General features: G+C 38.4%; 1 protein-coding gene across 1 annotated transcript in view; it reads right to left on the reverse strand.

Moving 5' to 3' along the window:
* COL5A2 (collagen type V alpha 2 chain) overlaps nucleotides 1–12411 on the reverse strand; it is a 97579-nt gene that overhangs the window by 11054 nt on the left and 74114 nt on the right. The window contains 22 exon segments of the mRNA XM_036387020.2: nucleotides 213–320; nucleotides 421–582; nucleotides 1648–1701; nucleotides 1904–1957; nucleotides 2065–2172; nucleotides 2952–3005; nucleotides 4024–4077; nucleotides 4193–4246; nucleotides 5726–5779; nucleotides 5904–6011; nucleotides 6754–6800; nucleotides 6803–6851; nucleotides 7287–7331; nucleotides 7660–7713; nucleotides 8279–8332; nucleotides 8830–8883; nucleotides 8982–9035; nucleotides 9131–9229; nucleotides 9733–9786; nucleotides 10441–10539; nucleotides 11248–11301; nucleotides 11802–11909. Coding sequence (XP_036242913.1) covers nucleotides 213–320; nucleotides 421–582; nucleotides 1648–1701; nucleotides 1904–1957; nucleotides 2065–2172; nucleotides 2952–3005; nucleotides 4024–4077; nucleotides 4193–4246; nucleotides 5726–5779; nucleotides 5904–6011; nucleotides 6754–6800; nucleotides 6803–6851; nucleotides 7287–7331; nucleotides 7660–7713; nucleotides 8279–8332; nucleotides 8830–8883; nucleotides 8982–9035; nucleotides 9131–9229; nucleotides 9733–9786; nucleotides 10441–10539; nucleotides 11248–11301; nucleotides 11802–11909 — 1581 coding nt within the window.

Raw genomic sequence — 12411 nt, forward strand, 5'->3', positions numbered from 1 at the left:
TCAGGTTCAGACTTTCCATTATGGCAGAAAAAATAAACAAAGTAAACCTTCCATCTCATGCCTCTGCATGAGATTAAGTTCCTTACTATTCTCTCTCTATTCACTCCTGCAACTGGAGTTTTCCAGCTTTCTCCTCATGCTAAGGAGCACTACCCGGCAAATCCCACACAGAAGATCCCAGGCTGGCGGCACATGGCCTGGTGGTCACTTACTGCAGGCCCTGGCAGCCCAGGCATGCCTCTCTCCCCTCGCTGTCCTGGCATTCCAACAATTCCTCTTTGACCAGTAGTTCCTGCTGGGCCAGGGGGGCCATCTGGGCCCTGAAATCCACAGAGGAGGAAGTAAAGTCACTGTCATGTCAGCAGCAATGAACAAAGAGAGCGAGCCTGGAGCTGGTGGAAGGCCAGTCAAGGGACGTACCGGCTGCCCGTCATCGCCCGGGTCACCCTTGTCCCCAGGGCCGCCAGGAGGCCCAGTTGGCCCTCGATCTCCCACACGGCCATGAGAACCAGGATCACCACGAAGACCTGGGGGACCTTCTTTTCCTGGTTCACCAATAGGCCCAGCAGGCCCTGGGGCTCCCTAAAAAAATGAAAACACATCATTACATTGGGCCCTTTTCTGACCAGGACAATAAAACTCTAAGGACTGTGTTTCAATTAGCTATAAATGCATGCTCTGAGGCTAACAAATGGGAATAAGCTAAAAGCTATCATCTCTTTTATGATCAAATAAATGAAATGAAATAAATATCAACTTATGTCCAAGTTCCACCCATGTCCCCCCTCAATTTTCAATTCCACACTCACTCTTTAAAAGACCCTTTTTGGTTTCTCTCTTTTTTGTTTTTTTCTTTCACCTCAAGTATATAACCACTGCTAGAAAACGCACCCTAGCCCATTCTTTCTATCATCAAGCTAAAGTTTATATCCAAACTTTTCATTTCCATGGTACAAATTATTGTTTCAACAGACCTTTGTTCATTTCTCAAATACTTTTAAAAGACTTCACAAGCATTTTAAGTTTTCCATAAACTTCACATTTGATAACTTACAATGAATGCAAGTTGTTTTTTTCATCATAACATTAAAAGGGATATGAAACATGACACAGTTCTCTGTGTGGTCAACCCTCAATTTGATCCACAGCTAGTATTTATTTATAGTGTTTCTGAAAATGTTTGAACAGAAGAGATTTTGTGTTTGTGGGTTTGAGTTTATTTTAATGGGACTTATGAGTAACTCCACCAATGAAAGAGCCCAGTAGAAGCTCTTTCTTTTCCAAAAACTGTCGTGATTTGAGTCACCACTAAAAGGACAAAAAGTAAAATATAGAGGAAAATATAAGTTGGGTTTTTCTATTCCTCTAAGCAATTAAGTCATTGGAGGAATTTGAGCAGCAATTTGAAAATCTACTTACCCCAATGGAAAGCCTTGGACCAATATCAGGCATTGGACCAAGCTGAAGACTAATGAGCTTTATTTAATGATGCAAGCAATCAGTCATAGAAGTCAGTGCTGACAAAATGTTCTCTTCAATAGTATCAGGCCATAAACACTGCTTCACTTTTCTTGCTTTATTTAACCTTCAGATTGTTGGTGACCATTTCATAAAACATACCTACTAGGAAAATTATAATTAACTTACAGTCGGTCCTGGAGGCCCAACTCTTCCAGCAGATCCTGGGAATCCAGTAGCACCCTAAAAAAAAGCCCATTTTTAATGCCATCTTTATCAAAAGAAACAGAGCACTAGTTACCTCAAATGTTCTTGACTGAATTATTGAGCAAATTATATTTACATACTGACAAAACAAGCTGAGATAAGGAGTAATACACACATTACATAAAATTTCAGTATTAGATTATCTGCAGCCAGGTCTCAACACATAATATCTACTTACAGGTGGACCTTGAGTTCCTCTACCACCTTTCAGACCAGGAACACCTGGAGGGCCCTAAAAGGAAAGCAGAAAGAGAGGGATGATAGTGAAAACCCAGAACTTTTTTAATGAAAAATATCAGCCTATGTCACTGATTCTGAGAAGATTTTATTTGTACTTACTGGGGGACCATGAGACCCAGCAAGACCCTGTGGTCCTGGAGATCCAGCATCTCCTTTCTGTCCAGGTTCCCCAGGTTCACCTTTCACACCAGGCTGACCATCAGGGCCCTATAAGAAAAATTATTTAGAAGAAACATCAGGGCAGGCAACACCAAATCTTTTCTAACAAAATAATTTTGTAGAAAATTTTTAAAAGGGTAAAAATAAAATACCAGGGGTAAAAATCAGTCCAGAAAACACTGCATTTTTTTTTTAACAATTCAGCATGGTCATTGGAAGACCACACATGACATTTTCTAATATCTTTCTAATCTTTCTAATACTGTGAAGCCAGTATTTCCATTTTAAATATTTTACTTATCTAGATCACATTTTTCTTCTCTTTAGATTTTCTATTTTCCTCAGCAGCTACAAAACAAACATTGTCTTTTCAAGGCTTTTTTTCCCATCAAGGGAAGCAGGTGCAAGACTGTGAAAGGGATCCTGAAACAGGATACTTAGGCTGTGGGAAAGCTTAGGGTATTCCAGTCCATCTGCTCCATAACCTCATTCCAGCCTTCACTTCTCATGGCATAAATCTTTGCTACCTTCAATAGACACATTTTAACTTCCCTCATTTTAATCTCAAAGGAGTAACATAACATACTAATGAAAATATGAGATCTGGTGAGCAATTACATAATCTTAACAAGAAAACCACTTTTCAGCTGTCTAGGGTGCTCATTGGCCCTTTCCTTCACTTGATATACTAATGGGAGAAAAAACAGCTCTTTTTGCAGCAAAAATGTGACTCCTGATCCAGAACACCACAATATTATTCATAATGAAGGAAATGAAGTGTGTCATAGCATGAGGAAAGGAAACTCATTAGTGTTCAAAACACATACCGGGGGGCCAGCAAAACCAACAGCGCCAGTTGGGCCATTCTCTCCTCGGGAACCCTGGGCAGAAAAATTGAAATAGCTGTATTTAAAAATCATCTTTCTACAGATAGTATCAGTTACAGTTCAATACATCAAAACTATTTACCATCATAAGTGTCATTATACATTTGCTCTATTAATCAGAATCAAATGATCTTTTAATCACAAAATAAAGGATGTTAGCTATGATGTTAAAAGCTGCCATGCGTTCAAGAGTATATTGAGCTTTAAGAATTCAGAAATGGAAGGCACAGGTGAGTATTAAAACAGCATTTGGAGAAATTCTGGTCACAACCCACCCCCCCTTCCAGAGATGGCCAAAGAGCACACACTGCATTCAACCTACCACTCCAATCACACTGGGGAAAAAACACAGTAGTTCAAAGATGTACTCTTCTATAAGGTCACAACAGGCTTTGACTGAGCTTTCCACTCAACATTTGCTTGGAAAAGAAGTAGCTGAAGGCTGCCAACTCCAGCACTCCCTAAAAGGGTGGAAGCTCCTCCAAGTTATACTGGAAATAAGAGTGTTCTGATTTATGACAGGGACATAATCAATTTCAAGCAGTGTGAAGGATCTGGAAGGACTGAGCCTCTAATTCCCTAATTGAAGTCAACCCTTAAAATACTTCAAATCACTAATAGATGGAAGATGACAAGAGTTACATAACTGGATGAACTAAGGATTACCTCTGTGCTTTGCCCATTAAATATTTGTTTATGTGCAGTGGTATCTGCTAGGGGCATGCTTTTAAAAACATTGACACAATTACAAGTGGTGGCATCATTTCAGGAGTGAGGTAAGTGAAGGGTGACTCCATAAAGTTTGCCCTAAAACAAGTATAGGTCACAGAAGGAAAATCTGGTAATACTTTTGCAAGTGCACAGCAACAAGTCAGAATTTACACTTGGCTACAGAGAAAGGGAAAGAAAAAGGGGAAAATATATCAGCAAATATGAAAAATGCCTGGAGTTTGGATCAGCATTAGATATTGTAAACTTATACCAGACAAAAAAAAAAAGCATGTTTACTCACAGGGTTTCCACGGGAACCAGGAGGACCAACTAGACCTCGAGGACCTGGTTCACCCTTAAAATAAAATGAAAGAATTTTATTTCCCAAGTTACTAACTTGTTTGGTCATTAAAATGCTAATGAAGTCTGATAATATTAAGAAACTTCAGCAAGGAAAGGAATCTGTTTACCTTTTCACCAGTGGGACCTGCTGGACCCATTGGGCCTATTGGACCAGGGAGACCCTTTTGAACAAATTAAGATGATAGGAAGTTAGAAAAGTGATGCTGCAAAAAAGAGAGTTTAAAATTTCTCCTATATTACCATTCCCTTTTTCATTCCTTTGAATTTTACTTTATCTCTGGAAACTTCTTTTGTCTCTTTGTCTAAAATTGACTTGCATTTCCTCTCCCAACGACCAAGATCCCCACAAAATATCTGCTTTCCTTCATTCTCTCTTTCTTCTCTAAGTTCATAATCTGCTTTATGCAGTATTCATGAATAAGGGCAATGATATTAAAAAAAAAAGCCCCAGATTTATTTTACTCTCTCAAAAAGGAATCAAGTATTTTTTCCCACTTGCATAGTGCTCTGTTTCTTTCATGTTAGTATTTAACTTTTTAAATTAGTTTTAAAGTATCCATCATTTTTTCTGAATATTCATTTAGATCTTACAAACTACTCAAAAATATCTTTTATCCATTCATAAGGCAGGCATATAGGTTGCAAACTCTCTATCCAAACCCACCAACTCCACATAATGATCCTTCAGCTCACCATTACTTCACCTGTTCATTAACTACTGTAAGCTCTAAACATCCCTTACGATGACTAAGAACTGCTCTGTATCTTTAGATAATGTTTGATTTAAATAACCAATTCCAGCTCACAGATGATAACTTTATTAGAGCTTCTGTAAAATAGGGTTTCTCAGAAAAAATTTTCCTCTTTAACAATAAATGTATTCTAGACAGGATCCTTGTATTTTGACTGTACCTCAGGTTTCCAAATGCTTAGCAGCTAGTACTCCAACTGGTTTGCACAACCCACAAATCTCAGATATATTCTTAATTCATGTAAAAAGTAACTTGAATAACTTCTAGGAAGGAAAAATGGTCAGTGCACACAAAGAAAACCCAGTGCAATAGAGATTACTATAAATACACACCAACTGTCTGTGCAGCAGAGTGTGTGCAATGTGTCTTGAACACAGCTTGAGCAGATTAGAGACCTTATTAATGCAATGGAGATTGAAAACTTTCTAGAAGTGCCAGCAAATTACTGCTTACGTGAAGCTTAGTACACTGACAGGAATTTTCACCTGTGAAATTTAGGAGAGATTGTGGGCAACTCGATGGAGACAAGGAGAAGGAGTCTTAGTCCAAGACTGAGATCTGGAAGATCTGCCTGCTCATTTGTTCATATTTTTTACTAGAGTGAACTTAGACGAATCCCAAATCAACTGTGAATCCTTTCCATTGAGCTCTTAACTTGCATTACTGATGATACCAAATAGGGGCTTGGAACACAGAGACCCCAAAACGTTGTGCACAGCAGTTTTGAAAAACTTGAAGATTTGGAGGGTGAGGTAATGACTGTAAACATATGACATACCATGATAACACTGCATTGTGTTTAACTCCACAAGCCGAGTCCCCTAGCACAGTACACAAACAGTGTGTGAAGAGCAGAGCAGGTCTAAAGGGAAGGATAGATGTACTTACTCTTGCCCCATCATTGCCAGCTGTACCTTCAGCACCTTTCTCACCTACGCCGCCCTATGGAAAACACCCAGAAAGTCCCAGTTATGGCACTGAATGCTGAGTAAGTCACACCCTGGAATAACTTCGGTGTTAAGGGACAGGTCATGCTACTCAAGAGGACAGCAATAAATACACTTACTCTATCACCCTTAGGGCCAGGTGTTCCAGCAATCCCTCTCTCTCCAGGCATGCCTTGAAGGCCTGGTGGTCCTGGATCTCCAGGTGTCCCACTAGGGCCTGGGCTTCCCTGGAACAAAAGACAAGTTGTTGCCTATTCATCTGAGAAGCATCTTTGTCTCCAGGCTGCAGAACATGTTGTGCCTGTGTTGAAGTCTCTGGGGTACAGTTTTAAGTAATAATTTTATCTGACATTTGGACTTTATTCACATCCAAATACTTTTCTTTTCCCATTGTGTTACTCAGGAAGTTCAACTGTAATACCGTAGTTCTTCCAAATACATTAATATTTAATCAGTGCATACCAGAGATAAAAATAGACAAAAAAAGAAGCTTGAGAATTGATGTCACATAGGTTTAGTATAGAAACTAGGTACAGGTAGAAGTTGCCAGGGGCAGACATGCTCATGTCTATTACAGGTCTCACATAACTAGAGGCACTCTCTGCTTGACCTGACTTTGCTGGCCCAGTCACATCCACAGCAGATACATGCATGCAGGCATGAAGCTTTCAGCATTTCCTTTTAACTGCTTAGCCCTGCCAAGTGTCTTTGTGTAAACTGGCATGGCTCTTACACCATTGCTAGAAGGTTTTCTGCAGTTCAGAAATGGCTTTGCCCAGTTCTACTGTGAATTCTCAACATTTAAGTACGTTGCAAGTCTTTAATATTGTTATAACTGGAATTGTGTGTCCTTCCTTATACAACAGAGATGCCTTCATATTTATAATTGAAAATCTCTCTTATGTTCATGCAAATGATCAAAATTATACATCACATCACTGCAGCAATGCAAATCTCTACTCAGTTTACCTTTGGGCCATCAGGACCATGGCCTCCAGCCATCCCCTTTTCACCCTGAGACCTGAGACACCTGGTTCTCCCCTTTCCCCTGGATTGCCACGTTCTCCCTACAAAATGGAAGATTGTAATTTATTTACAAGGCAGGGTAGAATTAGGTAAAATCCTAAATACACCATAAATGCAGCAGAGCCTGTGAAAAAATTCTAGGAGAACTGATTAAATAAAAACTAGCTTTATGCTTTTGCTGTTAGACACGGGGAAAATATGTTGCTCAGCAAACTAAAAACTCTCAATTTACAGCATAAACCAAATCATTTAGCAGTTAGTACTCAACACCACTTCAGGAGCTACAAAATTATTAAAGGTGGTAGATCTTACAGAAACCAGCTTAAAACACATCCATATTTAAAACCATTTTGTTCATTTTGGTGGTGGGAGAAAAGGTCAAATACTGACTTCAGCTGTTAAAGTCTATGGCATGCATCAACTTCCAACCTCAGAGAACTGTTATGAATATTTAAACTCTGAAAGAAAACACTTACCCTGGGGCCCAATGGACCAACAGCTCCAGGGTCTCCAGGCACGCCCTAAAAACAAAAATTCACCATTAGAATGAAGTCACTATTCATAATTTTATAGTTATGGAAATTAGAGACAAACATTTTTATTTCCAAAGTACTGTGAATGTAGATGGCCAGTTCTAAATCCTATCTGTCAATGACAAGAGGTGATAGTGCAGCTCAGTCCAAGAACACAGATTCTCATCATTATTTTATGCCAAAGCAGTAATTAGCTTGCAGACTACATCAATCAGTAAGTATTTTGAAACAGAGTGGGAAATTCAATTAGAGAGAGAAGAAAACATAAAATTACTTTATAAATTGTATTTTTAATATTATGTTACACATACATTACCTGATCACCTGGCTTTCCTCCCTCACCTGGAGGACCTGGTGGACCAGGCAAGCCCTGTAAAAAGTAAATAAAATGGTCACTAATATGATAGAAAGTTATGTAAATCCAGACTTAACTAGGACACCAAGATCATGAATGTTGCTGTACACTCAGTACAAGAGCACACTCTCAAGCATTCTCAAAGGAAAGAGTTGCATGAATATTTCACCAAAGTGCTTCCCCCTCTCTAAATCAGATACCAGCCCTTCCTTAACATTTGCAGGACATCTCAGCCCTAGAAGTAAGTTATCTATAAACAGATATTGATTTAATTAATACTTCATTATCAAGTCAATTATTTTGCTACATATTTGGAACCTTTTTGGAAAATCTTCAAATTAAAACTGATTGACATCAAAGGTCCTTTCAAGGGATACAGAGCTGGTGTTTAAGCCTTTGCCAGTTTGGTTTAGTGCACAGCTGATATGAAACTTATGGATCATTAATTATTCTGAATATCCTTGCCTTAGTTCTGAAGTTATATTATGCATCATTTGATTGAATTTTTTCCAATTTAAGTTGATAAAGACATGGCTGTTTATTTTTTAAATTAAAAAAAATTAAAAATGGATGCACATACCTGAAACCCTGTAGGACCTGGAGGGCCTTGTTCTCCTCTTTCTCCTGCCAGACCCTACACAAAAGAAAGTAATAAGTAAACAGAAGAGAAATACAGGCAGGCTCCACAATTTTTTCTTTTCTCTGAATATGCATATTTTCAATTAGGTATTTATTCACTATACATTTTTACTTATCCCAGGACAAGATAGCCTGTCTAAAAAGATGTAATAAGATGTGTATAATTTCTTTTAAACCCTTCCCCTAAAGGTTCTCTGGTAACAGGAAAACATTCAGTTCCATTAAAACCAAGAAAGATATGAAAATTAACTATGATAATTTTTTACTCCTTGCACTATTTTTTGTAATGGTTAGTAAAAGGAATTAGACTACAAAGATATATATTTTAATACAAAGCTGGCAATTTTTCTAGGACAATTTTTCTTTAAATGTTCTTGGAATTGTTTGCTTGGAATCAGCAACTGGCATGAAGATTGATAAGAATAGAAGCCAAAAGAGGAGTGAGTAGATAGAGTACCAGGCAGGCAGGCAGAGAGGTAAAAACTGACTTACTGGTGGGCCAACAGGACCAGAAGGGCCAACTTCACCATCTTTACCAGGAGCTCCCTACATTAAAATGACAGGGGAAAAAATCTTGTGTAGTGAACACACATAACAGAAACGCACCATTTTCCGTAAACACTGCAAATAACATCTACACTCACTCTCTGTCCTGGGACTCCTGCATTGCCTGCTTCTCCAGGCTTTCCAGGATCACCCTAAATTGCAGAAATAAAAATGACCAGGTTTAGATATTTTTCACCCATAAAATATACAAAAGTGGGTAAAGTCAAAAAGGGATTGCCATACTCACACTACCACCCTTTGGCCCAGGAAGGCCCATGCTGCCTGGCTGGCCTCTGATTCCTATGGAACCTGCTGGGCCTGGACGTCCATCTTCCCCAGGAGCACCCTGCAGAGATAAAGCATTTCCCACATTAAATTCTAAATATATTTATTCCTATTTATTCATATGAATTTATTAATCCCAAGAAAATTCTTGTATATATAAAAATATAACATTAACCTGGCTTGGGGCTTCACTTATTAGTCAAAATGTCCTTACAGCAGATATAACAATAGGCATACTGGTGGATTTAACCAAATGCTATGCAGTTATTAGAACTGAATCATGTACAAATAATTTATTGTGTCCTTAAAGCAACAACTAGGAAAATATTTAGCTCAAACATTTATCAATGATGCAGCAGCAGGTAAGCAAGAGACACTGTGATACAGACAAAACTAAACAAATGTTATTGGTACTAGTTTTGAAGTTAGGAATGTAAAGTGAACTATCAAAAGAGAAGAGCCTTAATAAATAAAGAAAACTCATGTTAATAAAGGCAATTTCAGTGAGATGGGACCTTTGAATTACTGTGACATTAACTGAAGAGACTAATTTTTGTCACTTACCAAGGGGCCAAGTTTTCCTTCAGGGCCTTGAACACCTGGATTTCCTGTCAAACCCTAAAAGCAGGAATAGTATTGGTGTTAGGTCTATAATTCTATAATAATCAAGAAACATTAAAAAATCCCAAAGAAATGCTTTATTACTGCTATAGCACAAACTTCTCCATGTTAAAGGTCTTCATTCTTTTATTCACTTTACAGTTTCATCCCTCACTGTCTTTGATTTTTCTTCTTCCTATTCTTTCTTGCTTTACACCTCTTGAGCTTCTCACAGGCTCATCTTTATTTCTGCCATGATCTAGATCACATTCTACTGCTCCTTTTATCCCCTTTTTCTGATATTTTGAATTGTCCTCCAATAATTTTCCTGAAAAAAAAATCTCTAGGTGATATGTACCACTCAATCTTCTATGGAACAATCACCAAGTCAATGAAGGTTGGCCTTCAATCCATGTTCCCTGTGGCAACTGTGCTTTACAAACACACATCCTTCCTTTGCATCAGCTGTTCTCAATCAGGGCTATTTCTCCTTTTGCTAAGAAAAAACCTGTTCTTCCCACCATTGGCAGGAAATAAAGACAGGTCTCTTGGCCTTTAGCCCCACTGTCTGCCCTTGCATAACAGTTTCTGAATTCCCCAGCATTCACTGCTGCCTTTGGAAAATGAAAGGCACCACAGTTTATAGGGTTTATGCTGCTAGCAGTCCCTTACCCTTGCACCTGGAAGGCCAGGCTCACCAGGACGTCCAGGATCTCCCTGACCTCCTTTAGGTCCAGAAGATCCTGCTGGACCACGCTCTCCTTGGGCTCCCTAAAAAGACACAAGTGAGCTACTAGTTAACAGCTAGAACAGTGACAGAAGAGCAGGTGAAATAAAACATTATGTTCTATTAAGGACCTATTTTTGCAAACAAAGTTACAAATCATTAATATTTTTACCATTATTAGTTTCCTAATTATTATCTTTCTCCCCAAAATTACTGCTTAAATGTTTATCTTCCTTAAAGCAAGTTTATATAAGCATTTTAGAATCCTTGTATTTTTACCAAGAAGGTAGGAATTTACAGAAGTACCAGACAAATGCCTATATGAGTCACTTCCCTGGAAGTGTTAGAGCAGTTAGGAAAGCCAGATAAACCCATCTTTTTAAGGGACAAGTCTAGAAAATCACACCACACACAAAGAATAGGCAATTTTTCACAGAGCCCTCTCCTACACAGTAATACATAAAGAATATAGGAGTAGAACAGGTCAATCCTTCACTGTGCATATTTCTACACAAGGGAGCTTTAAGCCAGGGACAAGCAAGCACAGCTGAACATCATGGGAACTGAAAGTGACTTTTCCCAAAAAATTTTTGTCTCAAAGCATTCAGATCCCCTTTTAGCATTTGTAAATTGGATCTGCCTGTTTGCCCAGAAGCAGAAATTTTTAATGGAACACTTCCCTTTTATATGTCTATATATATGAAGATTTAACAAACTACACAATAAATGATGGAAACTTCAATTTCATTTACCTTTGGTCCAGGCAAGCCATCAGAACCTGGGAAACCACGGTTACCAGGAGCACCCTAGGAAAAGCAGTAGGTATGAGACAATTATCTTAATTTTTACATAGGTTATTACAAATAAAGGACCAGATTTGTGGATTGAAGATTCAGTTCATTTCCTTACAATTTTCTTACTTCAGTACTTTAACGTGGGGCGTGGGGGTGAGTTTATGACTTAAGAATGGTAAAAACATCAGTGTCTCATTCATGCATGCTGGACAGCTCCTTCTGTGTGAACAGCCTCATGGAAAGCCAAGATGAGCAGTTGTACAGGTGTAGGGAAAAGTCTGTAATGAACTTGTCCTATCTCCATCCTTTCTCCTCCCATACTATCCTGGGCACTGAATCTCCACAAAAAAGTATCCAGTGTGAAAAAATAACACATAGTAGTAACTACTGTTAGGAAAATAAGGTTTGACTACATACACAATCAAGCTGTAAGAACATCCATGGATAGGTCAAAAGGTTTTTCAGCTTAGCAGTGCATCTCTTAAAATATATTATTCCTGTAGATTTCTTACCCTCTCTCCAACAGGACCTGGTGGACCTACTGACCCTGGATCACCTCGAGGGCCTCTTTTCCCTTCTTCACCTATGGGCCCAATGGGACCCTGGGGACCTTGTGGGCCCTAGTGAGAATAAAATGTTATTTTAAAAAACATTGTTAAGCTCACCATTTCTCAGGCATATTGAAACAGACTGTCTTCTGGACACTATAAACATTTTTCCAGATAAAGGAGAAGAAAATAGTTAGGTCTTGGATCAGTTAAAAATAACAGCTTTTCAGCATCTGCTTTTCTCTTTTGCAATGTTTATAAGCTAATAAACTGTAATTCTGCAGATGGGCCGGACACTGCTTCTTATAATCACCCACTGTAATTTGTACTTTTTCAAGCTTTAAAGGAGTCAAAATTCAGTGAGACTAATAGAAATTTTCAAAGGAGAAGCCAGTTGTAAAGAAACTATTACTTCAACTCTATATTTTTGTCAGTTAATACATGATTATTTAACTGGTGAGAAAGAAAAGCTGAAGACTGGTTGATAAACCAACTCAAACTCTGCATGGTTGGTTATCTCCCAAAAATTACATAGTTATAAGCCTCTGTGTTTCCTCTTCATCTTAAAAAGCAT

Source organism: Molothrus ater, chromosome 7 (genome assembly GCF_012460135.2).
Source record: "Molothrus ater isolate BHLD 08-10-18 breed brown headed cowbird chromosome 7, BPBGC_Mater_1.1, whole genome shotgun sequence".
Taxonomy (NCBI): domain Eukaryota; kingdom Metazoa; phylum Chordata; class Aves; order Passeriformes; family Icteridae; genus Molothrus; species Molothrus ater.